This window comes from Lemur catta, chromosome 8 (genome assembly GCF_020740605.2).
Source record: "Lemur catta isolate mLemCat1 chromosome 8, mLemCat1.pri, whole genome shotgun sequence".
Taxonomy (NCBI): Eukaryota; Metazoa; Chordata; class Mammalia; order Primates; family Lemuridae; genus Lemur; species Lemur catta.
In genome coordinates, this window is record NC_059135.1 from 60,146,802 (window position 1) to 60,166,908 (window position 20,107).

A 20,107-nucleotide genomic window follows, 5' to 3' on the forward strand; every position below is an offset into this window, starting at 1 on the left:
TGTACTAGTGTGGATCTTTTTCCTTGTATGGAAAGTAAGTATAAATATCTAATCTTCCTGTTCACAATCTTGGCTTAGAGAATGGGAAGGACCAAGGGCAGGCTGGCTAGTTTTATCCCACGTTAACATGCCATTCTGGAATAACTAGGAGCTTCTGCTTGCATCTTGCTGGCTAACTGAAATGTGGCCAACTCTGGATACAAGAGAAGTCAGGAAATGCAGGCCTCGAGCTCAGCATACTTCCCTTCTCACCAGAATCAGGATTCATCATGAAGGAAGAGGGGAAGGGTGGCTGTTGGTGGGCAACTGGCATTCTCCATAAGTGCCTCAAATGAATTAGGCATTCAGTGAATATTTGTTTCTTGGATTTTTATGATTGTGATGCCAGATATGGAATATGGTTATGCTTTTTGAGCAAAGTTATTCTATTACTTGTGAGGGGATAGTAGATGTGGTATGTGGGGAGAGAGCAGATTTCCTTGGTGAGAGAGTGAGTAATGGAAGTCTGCTGATGGTGGCCTGAGTTAGGACGGTGGACTTGCATGGAAGGTGATGGGGAAGTGTTAGTAGGTATTGTTACTGCTTTTTACCCAGAGTTCTCATTCTTGCTAAACCTTGATGTGTATTCTGCCTTTTTCATTTTTATACAGGGTAACCTAGTTGCACAGTCAATGAGGAAGAGTGTCATACAAGTGAATAGGTTCTGTATTTTCACAAAATGCTTCCTTTCCTGAGAAGTATGTTTTTAGGAAATGTGATATGGTAGAGATTATTTGTGTGTTTTAGAGCCAGGAATCCCTTAGTTTGAGGTCAGCTCTGTCATTAAGCAGTGGTGTGACTTTGGGTGCATTCTTTTAAACCTTTCTGAGAATCAGTTTCTCTGTCTTGGTGATAATGATGCTCTCTCACAGAGTAGTTATGAGGATTTAACAGGATAAATATTTAGAAGTACTTGACACATAGTAAAACCCAGTAAATATGAATTCCTTTTTTTTCCCTACCTGTGAAATGGCATGTTTACTAGTCCATAAACAGTTTAAAATCTCCCTTTTACTAAGAATTTGAATTTTCTGTACCCTATCCTAATAAAGTGGTTATCTAAAAATTTCCTTATAGCAAATGAGTCAAACAAAAAGTGGTTTTCTGTCATATAATCTGTACAGGAGGAGAAAGATGATACACCTTGTTCCCACTGCTCCCCTTCTGTAACTTTATTTTATTCTGAGACAGAGTTTCACTCTCTTGCGGGGGCTGAGAGAAGTGGCACAAGTATAGCTCACTGCAACCTCAAAGTCCTGGGCTCAAGTGATCTTCCTGGCTCACCCTCCTGAGTAGCTGAGACTACAATTTTTTTTGTTGTTTTGTAGAGATGAGGTCTCTCTATGTTGCCCGGGCTGGTCTTGAACTCCTGGCCTCAAATGATCCTCCTGCCTCAGCCTCCCAAAGTACTAGGATTACAGGTGTGAGCCACTGTGCCCAGCCCCTTTCTGTAATTTTAGAAGGACTCTAATTTGAATTTTAAAGAATTGATTCAATTATTATATGCTGATGATTTTTTAAAAATCTGGGAACGTAGATTTAAATACAATAAGATAGGTGGTTAATGACTCCTCCTTTCAATATCCTAGGTAGTGTTAGGTGCAGACTTCTGGGTTGTGTATTTGAAAGAGATAAAAGAGGACCTAGCATTAAGACTTTGTTTCAGTAGACAAGAGGTATTACCAGAATGTTAGCTAGATGATGGCAGGGACTTGTCACTTCTGATTATTGCTGGACCCAATGCCCAGTACAGAGAAGGCACAGAGTTGGCATGTACTTACCATTAGTTGGATAAACACAATTTTTGTGAAAACAAGATTGAGCTCTTTAGATACTGACCGATATTGACACTTCCTTCTTAACACTTGTTTCTCTGTTGCTTTTGCTTTATTTTTGCTGAATTTTATCTTTTGGGGTGAAAAACCATCCAGTCAGGCCTGTTTTTTACCCTTATGCATCTCTGACTTGCTGCTGTGGGCAGTTTGGTGTACTCACTGCCCTCCGCACAGACAGCTATGGTGTGTTCAGCACTGATTATAATTCTCTTTAATCTTCAGAAGAACTCTGCAAGATGGGTGGCCAAACCCATTTCTGGATGAGGAAAGTAGGCTTGGAGAAGGCAAGCGTCTTTCCCAAAGCACCCACGCATAAATGACAGGCGAGGCTGAGATGCAGGCCTCTTCCACCCGGCGCGCGGCTGCTTCTCAGAATCGCCGGGGCTCACGCGCCACGGAGCCCGTCCCCACAGTGCAGCTGCACTGCTTTGTACCCTCACCCATTATCTACTCCTGGGACAAATCTTACCTTTTCTGCCTATCTGCCTTTTGCCTTCCTAGTTATTTTTCCTTGCTGTGTGCTCAGTCTTGCCTGTAAGACATAGTGACTAAACCAACAGGTCAGTTTCTTAGATCTACATAGGACTGTAGGGGTCTCTGGGAACTTACTTACAAATGCCTTATGTTGCTTTCAAAAATTTATAATAACATTCCTTAACATTAATTGAGTGCTATCAGTTTGCCAGCATTTTACCCATTTTACAGTATGAGGAATCTAAAACATGTAACTGATAGTGAGCTGGTGGTCTAGGATCTGATCACAGAGCGGACCCCAGAGTCCCCCATCCTCCATGAGCACCTGGACTGAACCTCCGTGAGAACAGGCATTGGGCCTCATATTATTTCATACACTATGATGCCTGGTCCACGTTTGGCAGGGAAGGCTGATTAAAAATAGCTGGGCTAATGAACAGTCTCAGACTCCTGCTTGGGGCACTCTGTAGGGCTGGCTCTCCTGGCCATGCCCCAGTACCCTAAGCCCAATCGTGAAAATAAGAATCTCTTTTTGGCAGAAAAAGGAAGCAAGACTTTTGGTAATTTCAAATACTAACCCCAGAAAGGATAAAGATTTTCCATCCCTGTAGGATATTAAAAATGCTTGCTCTTAAGACAGTTCTAAAAGAGGAATTCAGAATTTGTTTTGGCAAGAACAGCACTGTCAGAAAGTGATTAAGCCTCCTAATCAGACATGCATATTTGAGCATATACATTCATTCAGTTGTGTTTGGGAAAATATCAGTAATATTATTTTATAGTTTCAGAAGTTAAATTAGGTTAGGTAGTTCTATCAAGATATGAAGAAAAATTTTGACATCACTATGCTAAATCCCAGAGAGAACTTTGAGCTTGAGTCCCAAGAAAGATTCCTCATGAGGTGATGTGTGTGTGTATGTGTGTGTATGTGTGTGTGTGTGTGTATGTATGTGTCTATATACATACATACCAAAACAAAATCCTTCTTATTGAAGTTTAAGATGTAGAAATCATTATTTTAAAAATTCAAATAGTTAAGAATTTTAAAAAATAAGTTAAAACTTTGTTACAAGCTTGTATCTAGCAGAAACTCCATAGGGTCAACAATGTTAAGGTTGTAGTTTTCAAAACGTGGTATTTTCTTTCTCTATTTGCACCAACTGATAAATGAAGACTCCCTCTGCTGGCTATTTCAGTATTTACAATTTTTCTGGCAAGATGCTGAGAAAAGTGAAAAAAGGAAACAGCTTTTTTTGACATTCAAAAAGCTAGGTGCCTTGGGACATATACATATATTTATGTTCTAGTGTTTAGTTATCTAGTACTTTTATCCAAATGTCATGTAGAAAAGTTGGATGAGCAGAGAAGAAAGAACACAGCATCAGGTAAGAAACAGAGACAGGTTCATAGCTGGCTTGGCCAGTGACCAGCCGGAAGTCCCTGAGCAACGCAGATCCCAGCCTCAGTGTCTTCATTTGTAAAATGGGAGGATTTCAGTGGATGTTCTTCAAGAACACTTCTAACCTTTAGTATTTTATGATTCTAATAGTATTGATTCTATTTCTTTTATAGGACTACATACTATACATGTTTTAAACTGATATAAAATAAATATTTAGAAAGATGAAGGAAAAGTAAAATTACAAAATGGTTATAAATCAATTGTTCCTAATGTTGTCACAGCATGGGAATGTTAGGATCTAGAAAGTAATGTTTTATATGCCATTATAAGTTTGTAAAAGAATACCCCCAATGTCCCAGAAAGATTGAACATATTAAATAGTATGTTTCATTGATTGTATAGCACTCTAAATTACAAGAAGCATCATTATTTGGTATACTTACAATTAAGCTATAATATACTATTGATGGTAAGTTACATACAAATTTTTGAGAAGTTAAATGTGAAAAAGTGTGCTTTTAAAAATTGGTGAAATAAGGAAGTTTCTGAAAGTGCTTCAAGTAATGCCAGACGGCTCTACATAGTTGTGATAAGTCTGGTGTGTCTTGGACTCTGATAAATGTATCTTTCCTTCCCTCATGTTTTCCCTTTTTCTCTTTTAAACACTTCTTCCACCCCTCCCAACTTATTCATTTTTCTCACTTTGTGAGCCAGTTTTTAACTTTTTCACTTAGACATGTCTTATGGCTATTCTGGGAACAAACTATTGCTTAAAGACTGAAAGGAGATACTGGTATAACATCGTGTCCAAAATAAGCATGGCCAGTGGTTTTCTGCTTTAAATATGAGTAAGCATTAGCACTTGTGAAGGTTTTTTCATTTCAAAGATGAATTAGCGCTGGCATCTTAGCAGGAGTTGCATGAGTTTTAAGAACGCTGAAGCTTCAGAGAACACTGCTTTGATAAAGTCATTGGAAACATTAGTGTGGAATTTGTGATTTGACCCTCTCTTTATTATTCATATTGGATTTAGTCTTTAAAATAACTTTGTGTGTGTGTGTGTGTGTGTGTGTGTGTGTGTGAGAGAGAGAGAGAGAGAGAGAGAGAGAGAGAGAGAGAGAGAGAGATTAGGATATTTTTAAACTTAGTTTTTAATGCTTGCCTTCTTTAATAATGAAATTGGAGCAGTTTCTTTTACCCTTTTTCTGCCACATGATAGAGCAAACCAAAAGGGCTTCCATTTTCTCCCTTTGTAAAATTGAACCCTCACTTTAGTTAGGGTCTTTCTTTCTACACTGCAGGAAGAAAGGAAGCCCAAGGAAGGAACAGTCCCATGGCTCTTAGCTTCTTGACACAAGGAGAGCAGAAAGGGTAAAGAACAGAGTAGGAGAATAAAGCTGAATAGAGGGGCTTTAAGGAGATGTTCCCGGTGGAGCCTCCTCGGGCCTGCAGGCTGTCTTTCTTGTCTGTGTTGGAAGCCTAGATATGGGTTGGTTCTGCAGTATCACTGCCCTAGGCTGTCTGGTGTGACAATGCTAACTCCCTTTTCATGCCCAGTTGAGGGCATTTCTAGTAGTGAGGCCACATTAGACCCTCTTTAGCCTCATGCTGGATGGGAAACTAATATAACATAAAACTTCATCCTTGCTTTTTGAATGCATATCCAGAACTTCTGGAAGCTCTCTATGGGTCCCCGCTAACACAGGTCCTCTAATTCCGAATCTGTTCATCTCTATCCAGGCATGCCCTGTAGTTTTCCGGTAGAAATGTAATCACATACAAATCTATCCCAGGGCAGAGTTTTTACAGAGGTGGCGTGGGGATGATTCATCTTGTGACCTTAAGGATAAGAGCCACGACTCAAAAGATTGTGGAAGCAGAGAAAGAGCACTGGTCAGTGGGGACTCAGTGGAACTGCCTCACCAAACCCCTGGTTTGAAATGGGGGAAAGTAATAAACCTCAATCTGGTTAACCCATTGTGGGGCAGATCTTCTGTTACTTGTAGCTGAACCCTTTCCTAAATGAATAAGTCAACATGTGGCTATTTATCCTTATTCTCTTAGCATTTTGTAATCCTCATGTTAAACTGTCATTTTTTAATTATTAAAAGGTAATTCTTTAGGATTTCTATAATATATTGACAACGTTTTTGAAAAGGTACCCTGTCATTTGTTTATCTTAAAAAGTATTGCCTGTCGTGGTGGTCTCCTTGGTAGTTTGCCCTGATGGAAATCAGTGTTCAGCAGTCCTGGGCAAAGGTGACCCTTCCACAGGCCACCTGGCACTGTGTTTCCTCACCTGTCCTTACAACTTAGTCCTTCTGATCTCAGCAAAGTGACCTATCTGTTTACTGTTTCCTGACTATTTTTCACTTTCTTCCCTGGTATTTTTGGTCATAATATTTGTCCCACCCAGATGTTTTCCTACCTTCTTTTCTAATTCTCACGGGATCCCAGACATGAAATGGGCCACAGAAGTCACCTAATCCACCTTTGTTCACTTCACAGATTTTATGAAAACTTGCCTGTGTTTTCTCTTTGGTCCATGTGTGTCCTTTCTCTCCTAGTGCTTTTCAAACTCCATGGGGTTTCAGCACTAGTATTTGGGAACCTCGAATACTGTCTCACACAGGGTTATTCATGATGGTTTCATTCATCACTGAAAGGATAGTTTTGGCTGTCACTGTGTGCCCCCCCACTGTGCTGGGGATGTGGGAGGAAGCAAACACTGTGGTAGTCCCTGGTGGCATGCGGTGTTCTGGGTAGTGGAGGGCGGTGGGTAGTAAGTATATAGTTGCACACATGCATATATTCAGCAAAGGGCCTGGGCCTAAACTGGGAGCTTCCCCACACAAATAATGGTTTATCTGAGATCTCAGGGAGGAGAAGAAGTAGAAGGTGTTTGAAGGAGGAGTAGCAGTGTGTGCAAAGGCCCTGTGTTGGGAAGGAGCAAGGCTCTTTCAAGAAACTGAGAAAAAAATGTGGTTAGAGTCAGGAAAAGATTGTGGAGAGTAAAGTTGAAAGGAGGCACAGGTAATATAAGGAATGGACCTGTTTGTGTCAATCAGTTCTTGTAATTCTGATATTGATGACAATATGTTTTGAGTTATCTTACAACTAATTAAACATGTACTGTTCATGCTCATGTAAAATGTGTTGTTGAATATCTCTCTTGATGGAGAGAATTGAAGACTTTTCTTGCTGCCCGGTATCTCTAAACTATCTACTGTACTGCTTTTAGTAAATATTTGAGAGCTAGCAAAATAATACAGGACGGCAATAAGAAAGTAGTAGGTATTCTTGAGCTGTTAGGGTCTTTTGAAAGAATTTAAAACACTGTTAGAAACTTAGAATAAGTGATAATGACCATATTGCTTCCCATTCCCTTCAAGGGAACACACTGAGTTGCTTAATTCAAAATATCTAGGACTGTCTCCTGTTATCTTAGGGCACTGCGTTCCTTATTTAGAAGAATGTAAAAGTCCAGGGCTACTCTGACCTTGGTATAAAAGTTATTTCACATGATTTAGATACATTGCCTATCTATTAAAAATAATAAATAAAAAAATCTTGAAACATTAGAAGATGCTTTGTAATTTTACTGCAGTTGAATGATAAACTTTTAAAGCACTATAGAAATAACTCCACTTTGAGACATAGTTCAGAGCAGACTGCTGTGGGCCTTGTTTCTTAATTTTTATTTTCTTTTAACTATATATTAATGACATGTATAATTAATAGATATATATTAATGAATTTATATATTTTAAAAAAATTATATGCTTTTCATCATAGTAAGATCCTATTTAAATATAGTATTTAAAAATAAATATGGTATCTAAATTTTTAAAAACTAAATATTAATTAGGATTCATTTAGTTTATTTAAAAATATTTTATTTTTAATTATTATGGATACATGATAGTTATGGGCTACATGTGATGTTTTGATATAGGCATACAATGTTTAATGATCAAATCAAGGTAACTGGGGTATCCATCACTTCAAGTATTTATCACATCTTTGTGTTAGGAACATTTCAAATCCACTATTTATTTTAAAATATATAATAATTATTGTTAACTATAGTCACCCTGTTGTGCTACTGAATACTAGATCTTATTCATTCTATCTAAATGTATTTTTGCACTCATTAACCACTTTGTCCTCTTCTCCCTGTTATCCTTCCCACCCTCTGGTAACCATCATTCTACTCTCTATCTCTGTACATTCAATTTTTTAAGCTTTTAGCTCCCGTAGATGAGTGAGAGCATGCAAAATTTGTCTTTCTGCACCTTGCTTATTTCATTTAACATAATGTCTTCCAGTTTCATACATGTTGTCATTAATGACAGGATTTTATTCTTTTTTATAGCTGAATAATATTCCACTGTGTTACATTTTCTGAATCCATTAATCTGTTGATGGACACTAACATTGATTCCATATCTTGGTTATTGTGAATAGGGCTGCAGTAAACATGGGAGTGCAGATATCTATTTGATATGCTGATATCCTTTCTTTTGGTTACATGCTCAGTGGTGGGATCGCTGGATCATATAGTAGTTCTATTTTTAGTTTTTTGAGGAACTTCCATACTGTTCTTCATAGTGGCTGTAATAATTTACATTCTTACCAACAGTATATGAGGTTTCCGTTTTCTCCACATCCTCATCAATATCTATTATTGCCTGTCTTTTGTAGAAAAACCCTTTTAACTGGGGTGAGATGATGTCCTATTGTGGTTTTGACTTGCATTTCTCTGATGACTAGTGATGTTGGGCATTTTTTCATATACCTGTTGGTCATTTGTATGTCTCTTCTTTTGAGAAATGTTTACTCAGATCTTTTGCCTGTTTTTAAATCAGATTATTTGATGTTTTCCTATTGAGTTGTTTGAGCTCCTTATAAATTCTGTTTATTAATCCCTTGTCAAATGGGTAGTTTTCAATTAGTTTGAAAATTAAATTAAAATTTTCCTAAAATAGAAACTTAGATGCAGAAGGTAACCGTGAATAACCAGGGCCCCATTTTTTTTTTCACTTTTTCTCTTTCTTTCTTTTCTTTTTTTTTTTTTTTTTAATTTTCTCTCACTTTATCCTATGGATTTCTACTCATTTATATATGCTTAATCCATGCTCTTTTTTTTTGCCTGCTGAATGACAATCCCTCTTCTTTCCTCTCTCCTCTGAAAATTAAAGGAAAAGTGGGGCAAACCTATGGTGTGATTAATTACTTTCTAATCATGGAAGGTGTAAAGTGACCATTGTCAAATGACCAGTCAACAACCCTGATTTCATTTCAAATAGAGTAAATCCAGACTGAAAAAGGAACTGGCTACTCCATGCCATCCCATTGCTTGGAGTCAAAGGGAGGAGGAGAATGGCTGACTTCTTAGCCTTTGGCCAGTTTTTTTTAGGGCTTTCCAAATAATGTGTTCGTAGAATCAGAATTTCAGGTGATTGTTGCAGAGAAACACTAAGTGTACTTTGGGGGCAAAGTGATACATATTAAATTGACTTTCAAATTCTCTTTATTTTGTTTGTGTATTTATTCATTTATTTTAGAAATAGTACTTGCTGTATAACATTTTAAGTATTTTGTCTCTTTTAGTCTAGAGGCTGGGGCTTCAAGCTTTTTCCTAAAAGGTACCCATTTCTTCTTGTATTTTTAACATTGTTTTGTCTACTGCTTTAAAAATGGCTTATGTTAATTTTTTAATCTCTTTCCTCCACTTAGTTTTTATGGAGAGCAGTCTAGGGGAGGAGTTGATGTATAATGTGTATAAACGTGCCTTGATACCATGCCAGCCAAAACAGAGATGTGCTCCACCCACATTCCAGCATGTCCCTTCAAGGGCTACTGTGACCATGTATTATTATAAATTTTCATTGCTAGATGCCATATGCTCCTAGAGCAGTTTTTGAAGCTGTAAGCTGCTCCAAAGGCCAAGGTTGTTCTGATTGTGAGGATTACAGTGACACAGAAGGGCTTTCCAACTTTCCAACTCAGCTGGTATGTACTATTTTGGCCTTCCATGGGCGCTATGTTTGTGCCAGTGGGATGTTACACGTAGACCTTAGCAGTGCCGTGTTTCTCTTGCTAGTTAACTTTCAATCCATTGATGACACAAAGTTTGTTTGTATTCTTCTTTAGGGTCCAGGCAGGATTTCTTCCTTTTGGTGTACAATTTCAAATAATCTTGTAGGTAAAGCAATGTGAATAATATTCTACTCACCCTGTTTTTTCACTTTATAAAGCAAGATGGGAATTTGGGTGTACTGAACTGAAAATGCATAATAGCCCTTTATTAAATAACATGATTATATGAACTTCAACTTTTTTTTTTTTTATCTCTCAGTAGTAGAGGAAACAGCAGGATACCAATATTTTGCTCTAATGGTTCTTAAGAACAGCTCTGCTCTTTGGTTTTTACTTGATCACAAAAGTCATTAACTTAGTTTAACCCATACCAGTCATGTAGTATTTGTGATGAATTGACTTTTTTCTTAAATAGGAAGTTTTAGTGTAGTAATACTTTTGGCAGGAGGTGTGTTCAACTCCACTAGAGAGTTAAGGCTTCTATTGTCCTTTTCTTTCTCACATATTTTAAGGGGAAATAAAATAAAACTTTTAAACAAGGGCATGCCATTGGTAGTATAAGGAACATTCATAATTACTGAATAGATATGAGATGAGATGACAGGGATTTACTGCTGTGGAATATCAACCTAAACATAATTTTATCATTCATAGATGAATGTGTGTTTTGGACAAGTGTCAGCATTAAATAGGATTTAAAAAAATAAGGCCTTGAAATGGATTTCAAACAAAAACATTAAGTTTTGCTCTCAGCAGGTGTTATTCATTTTAAAAATGAATACATGCATCTATTGCAGAAATTTAAGTCATCCTAGATCCTCTAAATTTGTGTGCTTCAATTCTTGGCAACTTATTTCTAAATTTGCCTGTGACACATTCTGAAAAAATAGTGGCATTTCCTGATTGTGTAGTTGTCATTTTTATTTTCCCCAGCTTTACCTCTTGCTCTATTCTTGCCCTCTTTTTGAATTTGGCTTAGGCTTTAGAATGTCTCTAGTTTTTCACTTTCTTAGCTTCTGTGAAATAAGAGAGCATGCAAAATAAGAGGCACGCTTCTGTTACCCCAGGTGATGAGAGTTTACTGTAAGAAAACACATAGGGGTAGTTAGGAGGTGCAGAGAACCTTTTCAGCAGCCACCAGGTCATTCTTCAATCTCCCTCAACTCCCCCTTTCCTGGTGTGGAATGTGTAGCAGGGAACTGAAATGGTGACTCATCATTGCTCTGCATGAAGGAGCAGTTCCAGAGTCAGATCCTCTGGTCCTCTCAGGAGTGGTCATCTTCACATTGCTTTCAGCAGGAATGCCCACCAGTGATTGGTCCAGTCAGCTATAACCAGAGCAACATCCCTCAGAATTCCACCACAGATACAAATACTGAAGACACATCCTTAAGAATAATAGCCTACCTAGAGGCAAACATTAGAAACACTGAGACTCCAGATAGATCTGGGTATCTTTGATTAATACATGAACTACATGTGTTAACCAAAAAATAAATGAAGTGAAAATTTAGAGACAATGCATCTGATTTTGACGATGTGTTTTTATGACCTTTCTCGATGACTTAAAAACTCAGAATTGCCGTATTGAATCAGTTTTTACCTAGGAATTTTTGTGATGAAAAATTGTATGTCTGTTCCTCATTGAGAAGAATTTTAATTTCCTGAGCATAAATATTTTCATGGCAGAAAATATTTTTAAATTAAATTTTCAAATAGGTTTTGAGTGCCTACTATGTATAAAACACTGTGACAGGTTTTGCAGTTGGTTCAGAGTTCCTTTACTCCTCAGATTTTTATTAAGTCATGCATCACCCTGGGATGGGTGCCTGTGATACAATGGTAAATGGTGATAAATGGGAATAAACAAAGATTTTCCTTGAAAGAGCTTGCTAGCATTGTTGTGGAGAAAGACATGCAAATAGAAAATAACAAAATAAGAGCACATAAAGGAGGCATATTACAAAGCCTTGGGCTGTCAGAGAAGACTTTCTGGAGTGGTTGCATTGGAACTGGGCAAACATAAATAGAAATTTGCCAAAGAAAGCATGTTGTTGTGGGTGGAGCATTGAAGCATCTTCTAGGTAGAGGGAACCAATCATGCAACTAATGAAGAGTGGTTTGTAAGTGCTTGTCTTATTTGGATAGAATCACAGAGTGATCTGTGCCATAGAACACTAATCCCATTCATGAGGGGTTTACCCCCATGACCTAATTACCCCCCAAAGGCCCCACCTTCAGATATCATCATTTTGGGATAAGGGTTTCAACACATTAATTTTGGAGGGCACAAACATTCAGTCCATTGCAGCATGGCTTACTCCACATGGGCCCCGTTTGCCCTCAGTTGCTCTCTTTGTGAACAGTAGCAGCTCCAGCTTATATCTTCACGGGTGTAGGTTCAGTAGAAAAGACAGCCCATTCCATGGTTATGTGAACAGATAATATAGATTGGTTCTGACTGGCTCTGATTAGGTCACGTGCCCATCTGTGAAACAATCACCGTTGTCTGGGGGATTCTAGGCTGATGGGTCAATCTAGACAACATCTTCCACCTTAGATCTGAGGCAGTTGGTGCACTGATAACCAGACTCTAAAAATAAAAATTTAAAAAAGACCTTATTTGTAGCATTTACCGGTTTCCATGGCTGATTTTAAGCTGCCTGGCTTGCACAGCTCCTGCATGTTTAATAGTCAGCTCTTGGAAGCCAGTTCCAGCAGCTCCAACACATTATCACTGAGCTGAGCATGGAGCTGCCAGGGAACAAAGGCTGCTGGTGAGGGAGATGATGGTGCTCTAAAAGGAAATCAGAATACTGTCCAAAGAGGAGAGTAGATGGTAGGTGCCTGGTAGCCAAAGCCATCCAATAGATGTACAAAATAGTTTTACCACTTTATATCACCTCTGTCATTGTAAGAGGGCAACTGTTTCATTGCACTGTCAGTAAGTGTAACTTTAAAAAAGATAGGACAGAATGGATATATTCTTTTAATTTTCTAGTCATTTTCCACTTTTGTGGATGTGTTTGTTGATCTTACTCTACTATTGTCGTAGGTATTTATCCTGTAATTAATTTAATTAATATCTAATGTAACAATTAATAATGGAAATTCTAGCACAGAGCACAGCTTGGTAAATGTTGAGGAGAATGTTTTATATGAAACTCTAATTATGTATAATTTAGGGTAACATTAGCTGCTCTAATAGATAAGTCCTAATTCACAGTGAATTAACACAATAGAAGTTTATTTCTTGCTCATGTCAGAGTCCCATATGGGTATTCTTAGTTAGGCATCTTCTGTGTGGTCACTTAGGGACAAAGGCTTATTCTGTCCTGTGGTTTCTTTTTGTTTGTTTGTTTGTTTGTTTTTGAGACAATGTGTCGCTTTGTTGCCCTGGCTAGAGTGAGTGCCATGGCATCAGCCTAGCTCACAGCAACCTCAAACTCCTGGGCTTAAGCGATCCTACTGCCTCAGCCTCCTGAGTAGCTGGGACTACAGGCATGCACCACCATGCCCGGCTAATTTTTTCTATATATATTTTAGTTGGCCAGATAATTTCTTTCTATTTTTACTAGAGACAGGGTCTCGCTCTTGCTCAGGCTGGTCTCGAACTCCTGACCTCGAGCAATCCACCTGCCTCTGCCTCCCAGAGTGCTAGGATTACAGGCGTGAGCCACCATGCCCGGCCTGTCCTATGGTTTTTCTTTCCTCCAGGGCCTGGTAGCCATTCCATTCAGTGGAAGGGTGGCAAAAGAGAATGGAAGACAATATGTGGGAGTTTTTTATGGGCTTGGAAGTGCAACATTCGCTGTGCTTGCATTCCATTGACTAAAACTCAATCCAATAGCCCCAACTAATTGCAAGAGAGAAAAGAAAAAGGATTTCTTGAACATTTAGCTAGTTTTCACCCACATTTCCGTACCTGAAAAGGAGAAATATCTTCATAAAGTCTAATTCTATTCCCTAGGTTTACTACTTGAGTATATCTGGGAATAAATTACTCATGTTACTTGAATTATTTAGGGGATTTAAATAGGGAATATAAAATTTAAATTATGAATAAGAAATACATAGCTTTTCATAGATCAGAGTGGTGGGAAATGATATTAAATAGTTACTGAATAGCTTTTAGACACTGATGAGAATAGAGTGGAAGTTGTTGGACAAAGTGACTTTGACATGTAAACATGTCTTGATTAGGTAACATTCATTCAATATATAATAAAATTCAATGTGTGAAACACTATATAGGGAATTTATAACCAATTCAACCAATAAGTTTGTTGACTTATTAGAGTGATATTTTTAATAGAACATTTCAATGAAAAGGCTACCTATGGATTGCAAAAAATATTTGCAAACCATATATAATTATAAGGGTTAGTATTCAAAATCTATAAAGAACTCATACAACTCAATAGCAGAAAAACAAATAACCCAATTAAAAATGGATAAAGGCTCCGAATAGACATTTTCCCAAAGAATACATAAAAATGGCCAACAGGTGTATGAAAAGGTACTTAAACATCTCTAATCATCAGGGAGATGCAAATCAGAACCACTATGAGATATCACTTCACACCCATTAAGATGACTATCAACAAAAAAATGAGATAAATATTGGTGAGGATATAGAGAAAAGGGAACCTTTCTCCCCTGTTGGTGGGAATGTAGATTGGTGTAGCATTCTGGAAAACAGTATGGAATTTCCTAAAGAAATTAAAAATAGAACTACCATATGACCCACAATTCCTCTTTTGGGGATTCCTAAAGGAATTGAAATCAGTATGTCATAGAGACATCTGCACTCCTCCCACCATTATTTACAATAGCCCAAATGTGGAAACAACCTAGATGTCCCATTCCATTGATGGGTGAATGGTTAAAGAAATTGTGATATATGTACATTGTGTGTATGTGTGTGTATAAGTGTACATTGTATATTTAAATTATATACATATATAATGGAATAGTATTCAGCCTTAAAAAAGGAGATCTTGTCATTTGCCACAACATGGACGTTATGGTAAGTGAAATAAGCCAGACACAGAAAGAAAAATATTGCATGATCTCACTTATATGTGGAAGTTAAAAAAAAAGTCAAATATACAGAGATAGAGAATAAAACCGTGGTTACCAGAGATAGGGGTGGAAGTGGAGGGCAATGGGGAGATGCAAATCAAAGGATACAAAATAGCAGATATGTAGGATGAACAAGTCTGGAGATCTAATGTTCAACATGAGGATTATGGTTAATAATACTGTATTATACTTGGGATTTTTGCTAAATGAGTAGATTTTAGCTGCTCTCGCTGCACAAAAAACATGTGTAACTATGTGACATGACAGATATATTAATTTGCATCATTATATTAACTATTTTACTGCCTATAGATATCTCCTGACATCATGTTGTTTACTTTATGTACAATAAAACTTATAAAAAAACAAAAACAAGACTATTTTAGCTCTTTTTTTTGTTTCTACGTACACAGGTCATTAAAGTATATAGTGAAGATGAGACCAGCAGGGCTTTAGATGTACCCAGTGACATAACGGCCCGAGATGTTTGTCAGCTGTTGATCCTGAAGAACCATTACATTGATGACCACAGCTGGACCCTTTTTGAGCACCTGCCTCACACAGGTGTAGGTAAGGGTATGAAAGTGTTGTCTCACATCATTGCTTTTCTGTTTGTTATAGTAGAGATCATATGGCAAAGATTTTCTTCAGATGTATAAAAATAGAAAGGAATTATGAATTGTCCTTTTAACTCTTTCTATTTTTGGTTGATGGTCGAGAGACAAAGAAAGCAGCACAAAATGGAAACAAGAATTAAAGTATTGTAAATTTACCACCTCTCTTTGTTTAAATAATATTCCATGGGAATTTTGGAACTGAAACATAGAGTTCAAATTGATGGAAAGATAAATTTCTTAATAATCTTTAGTAGCACAATGCAAAATTGTTCAGACTGCATTTTGAGTTGATTAGAGCGAAGACAAGTGCAAGTATCCATAGTGGTGGTTATCTTTATGGGAGTGTATAACCTACATTTTTCTTGAAGAAATAAGTAACTCCTTCATTTTAAAGACATAAACATGAAGAGTAACCTTTAAAAAATTTTTTAATCGGAAATGCATCTTTGTATTATAAACTGTGGGGGTTTTTAAAAAAATTATTTTAATAAGTTATAAAAAATTCACTTTTCTGCTAGAGTAAGACAGGATTTGGCAACAATTTTGTTCCCTGCTTTCTTACTTTTATAGATTTGATATTAAAAATCATGTTTACGTATAAGTAGGTGAGAAAGGAAGGAGTTTGTTATGGCAATGCCATTTGATTCTTTGAGCTCTGTGTAAGAGTCCTGTGGTTGCTATGACAACCACAAACTTGGTGGCTTAAGTCTGAAATCAGTATTGAAATTAAGATGTCAGCAGGAATACACTTCCTTTGGAAGCTCAAGGGGAGAATATGTTCCTTGCCTCTTCCAGCTCTGGTGGCTTGCCAGCATTCCTTGGCTTGTGGCTGCATCACCTCATCTCTGCCTCTGTAGTCACACTGCTTTCTTCTCTTGTATGTGTCAAGTCTTCCTCTTTCTTACAAGAAGAGTAACGTTTAGGGCACACTCAGATAATCCAGGATAATCTCATTTCAATATCCTTAGTTAAATCACATCTGCAAAGTCTTTTTTTGCCCTTTTGCCACATAATGACATTCACAAGTTCTAGGAATTAAGATGTGATTATCTGTTAGGGGCTATAAATATTTAACCTGCCACAAATTTTTTTGTATTATATGTTAAAAAAATCTTTAGTAATAAATCATCAAAATCATTTACAATAATTTTTCAGTGATAGTTTAATTAGTCCCTTTAATAGGTTTAAAGAATTGTGAGACTTTTATATATAGTCATTAGAGTCATTCACTTTCTGGCATACCTGCTGATATATAAAATTGTCCCTTTATTTGGTGCATTTGAGAGCTATGTGCCAAAGTCAGGTTCTGTTTGAATGAGAGGTTTGCCTTTCTCTTATGAAAGGGAGTTAAAAAATGATGTTGTCAGACAAGATGTGTTCTTAAGAAGATTCATTTTTAAAAGATTCTGGAAAGTGGTTTTGCTTAACACCACCTGCATTCCCTGAACTGTGTAGAAGGTGTTGGTACTTCCAATTTGATGACTACTGTCCTAGGACATGTCTAAACCTCAGGAAGGGGACAGAAAGAAGCCTGTGGAAAAGAAGCTGGAGTTGTTCTGCAATTTCCATAGGGATTCTGAACCTGACCATCTCCCAGTTAAGAAGTGATGAGCTACAATAGTGCCAGCTGATCTTGACAGCTCAGCATAGATCATTATAAACCTGCCAAGAAAGCCTGATTCTGAAGGTACATGAGACTTGCCAGTACAACTTGCTATCTCACCTTCTAGGGCAGAAAAAGCTCATCATATATTTTCTTCACTGCCATTTGTGACTAATTTAACTTGTACTTGTGATAATCTCCCAGAAGTATGGTGTTAATTCTCAGTAGATTATCTGCCATATTACAAAATATCTCATTTACTTAAGCTGGTAGAAATATAGCTCTTAATTAGCATAATATATCATAACAGTATTTTATGCTCTTAAATTTTTCTTTTGGGAGAGGCTTTAAAAATATTTTTTGTAATGGTTACTACAATTTATTAATATCTCCAACAAATAGCTTTGAAGTTCAGTAATAAAAATCTACTCTGTAAATCAAGTAGCAGTTTTCACTGAGAACACTACAAATTATTTATATTAAGGAATAAAATATATTAATACAAGTCTTTAATGTAAAAGCTTAAAATGGAACATTGAGAATTAATTTGATCTACATAATAAATTTAAACTTTCAGGCCTCAAATATAAAATAAGTGTATTTCTCCATTATTGTGTTTTCTGGAAACTGCTGAAATAAAATCAAAGATGTGAACATATTTTCATGGCTTCATCAACCGTGCATTAGACCAAAGCTTATGAGAAAGAATTTTAGTTCCAGAGCTTTATTGTATTCTTTTTCTTTTTGTTTTTTTGCTGAGATTATATATTTAAACAGAATAATTGAAAACATTAACTGTACCCAAATACTAATATGTATTAGATTTAACAGCTTCCAGTTCTTTAACGATATAACAGGACAATAACTACTATTGAGGTGCTATGGTCTTCCTCAGCATCAAATGTAAGCAGATATGTCTTTAAAATGTTTTTTGTGTTTGTTTTGTATTGTTTTATACATAGCTTGTAAATACTCTTACAATAACTGTTTAATTTAATAGTGGTATTAAGTAACATTTTTCCCATTTACATATTAAAATGAATGAAAGGAACTAGAGTGGGTTTTTTTCCTTCTCAAACATGATACGCAGCTGTAGATGCCCTTTGTCAATAGAATGGACCACTGACACCTTTACCTGTAAATCTTTTGTGAGTGCTATTTATACAAAGAACCAAAAGACAAACCATTTGCCAAAACTTTGGTGACCAGCTAGTCAGTTCTGCATATTGTTCAGGAGACATTCTTGACCTCTTTTTGCCCAAAATGATGAATTTTCAGTGAACAGAAATCTAAAAGAAAAGAGTGGTGTCTATTATTTTTAAAAATATTTTTAAACACAAAAGTAATTCAGCTCATTATAAATAAATAAGAAATAAATGTGTTAAGTAAACAAAATTATTCATAATTTCACACCACTGAACTTCTGTTGGCATTTTAAAAATTCTCTAATCAGTTTCTCCATTTTAACATAATCTATGTATCAACTTTTGTAGACTACTTTCTTTTTTCTTCCTTTTGTGCACTTAAGAATACATCTTGAGTGTTTTTAGTTTTTTACTTTTCACTTTATAGATTTCACAAGTAGTAGGAACTCCTCCTGCCTTCCCCAAACAGTTTAGCAAATATTTATTGACAATTTTGTACCAGGCCTATTCTCTGGGGTAGATCCTGGGGATACAGTATGAACAAAGCAGACAAAATGCGTTGCCCTTGTGAGTTTGCATTGCAGTGGGGAGAGAAAGAGAAGAAACAAAGGACTAATATTGGTTATCTCATAGGCCCTGGGGAGGGAAGGAATGCGGAAAGACAGCAAAATCTGGCAGCAGATGGCAGGTGTGCTTTAAAGAGAGGCATCAGGGAAGGCGTTCCTGATTGGGTGGGTTTGAGTAGGGACCTGAAGCACACAGCCAGCAGGTCATGCAGCTAAATGGAAGATTTTTCTGGACAGAGGGAACAGCTAGTGGAAAGGCCCTGATGTGGCCATACGTTTGTGTTCAGGACACAGCCCAGAGGGTGGAGTCAGTAAGGTGGAAGGGAACGGTAGCAGACACAGAGCTGCCCAGGGCCAGATCATATAGGTTCTCATTGGCCAGGGAGTGGGCTTGGCGTTTACAGAGTGAGAGAAAAAGCAATGGGAGGTTTTTGAGTTCAAGAGCAGGAAGATATGGTTTAAAAGTATACTACTAAAGAGACCAAGAGTTCAAGTTTTGACCTTTTGAAGGCCAAATAACTTATTTTGATTTTACATCAAACTACCTGTGGCTCCCTGGAATGATCCTTGCCAAGCTCTCATTTTGGCTAGTTGTGCCTAGCTGCCTTGTGTCTTGTCACATGTAGTGTGCTGCGTATTTATCAGATTTAATGTTTGTGGGATTCCAAGGCCTTTGAGGCAAGAACAGTTTGACTTAAAGGATAGATGAGAGTTGAGAGTTTTCCTCACTTTAATCCACTTTAATGACCAAGGCACATTTAGGACGTTTTCAGAGACATTCTGTTGTTGATAGATCTGCTACTATTGTTGCTTCTGGTCCATGAAACCACATCGCCAGTTACTGAAGTCAGAAGGGGGAATACTTGACATTCAAAATGTGATAGGTTCGTGGAACCCAAAGTCCATTTTCAGAGTGACATTTTCTGTGGCAGAGGAAACTTCAATCTTATTAGTACTTTTTAATATGAATGCATGTATATGTGATAGTTTCTATTAATGTTCATATGATAAGTATTATAATATCCATTTTACATGCAGAAATACGCAGACTCAGTGATGAAATACCTCATCCAGTGTCAAACATTGCACAGATCTAAATTCTGTCAGATTTGAAAGTCTATGCATTTTCCACTGAAGCAATCTGGTTTCTTCTCACCCTGATGGTTCAAGTAAATGTTTCTGGGATTCTGTGGTTGGTTTGTCTCTGTCACACTTTGCATCTGTCTCTCAGGCATGCTA

General features: G+C 37.1%; 1 protein-coding gene across 4 annotated transcripts in view; it reads left to right on the forward strand.

Annotated features, from left to right (window-relative positions):
- Positions 1–20,107, forward strand: part of GRB14 (growth factor receptor bound protein 14) — a 108,467-nt gene that overhangs the window by 51,398 nt on the left and 36,962 nt on the right. For all 4 annotated transcript variants that reach the window (XM_045559199.1, XM_045559201.1, XM_045559200.1 and 1 more), the window contains one exon: positions 15,351–15,507. In XM_045559199.1, coding sequence (XP_045415155.1) covers positions 15,351–15,507 — 157 coding nt within the window. The remainder of the gene's footprint in view (positions 1–15,350; positions 15,508–20,107) is intronic.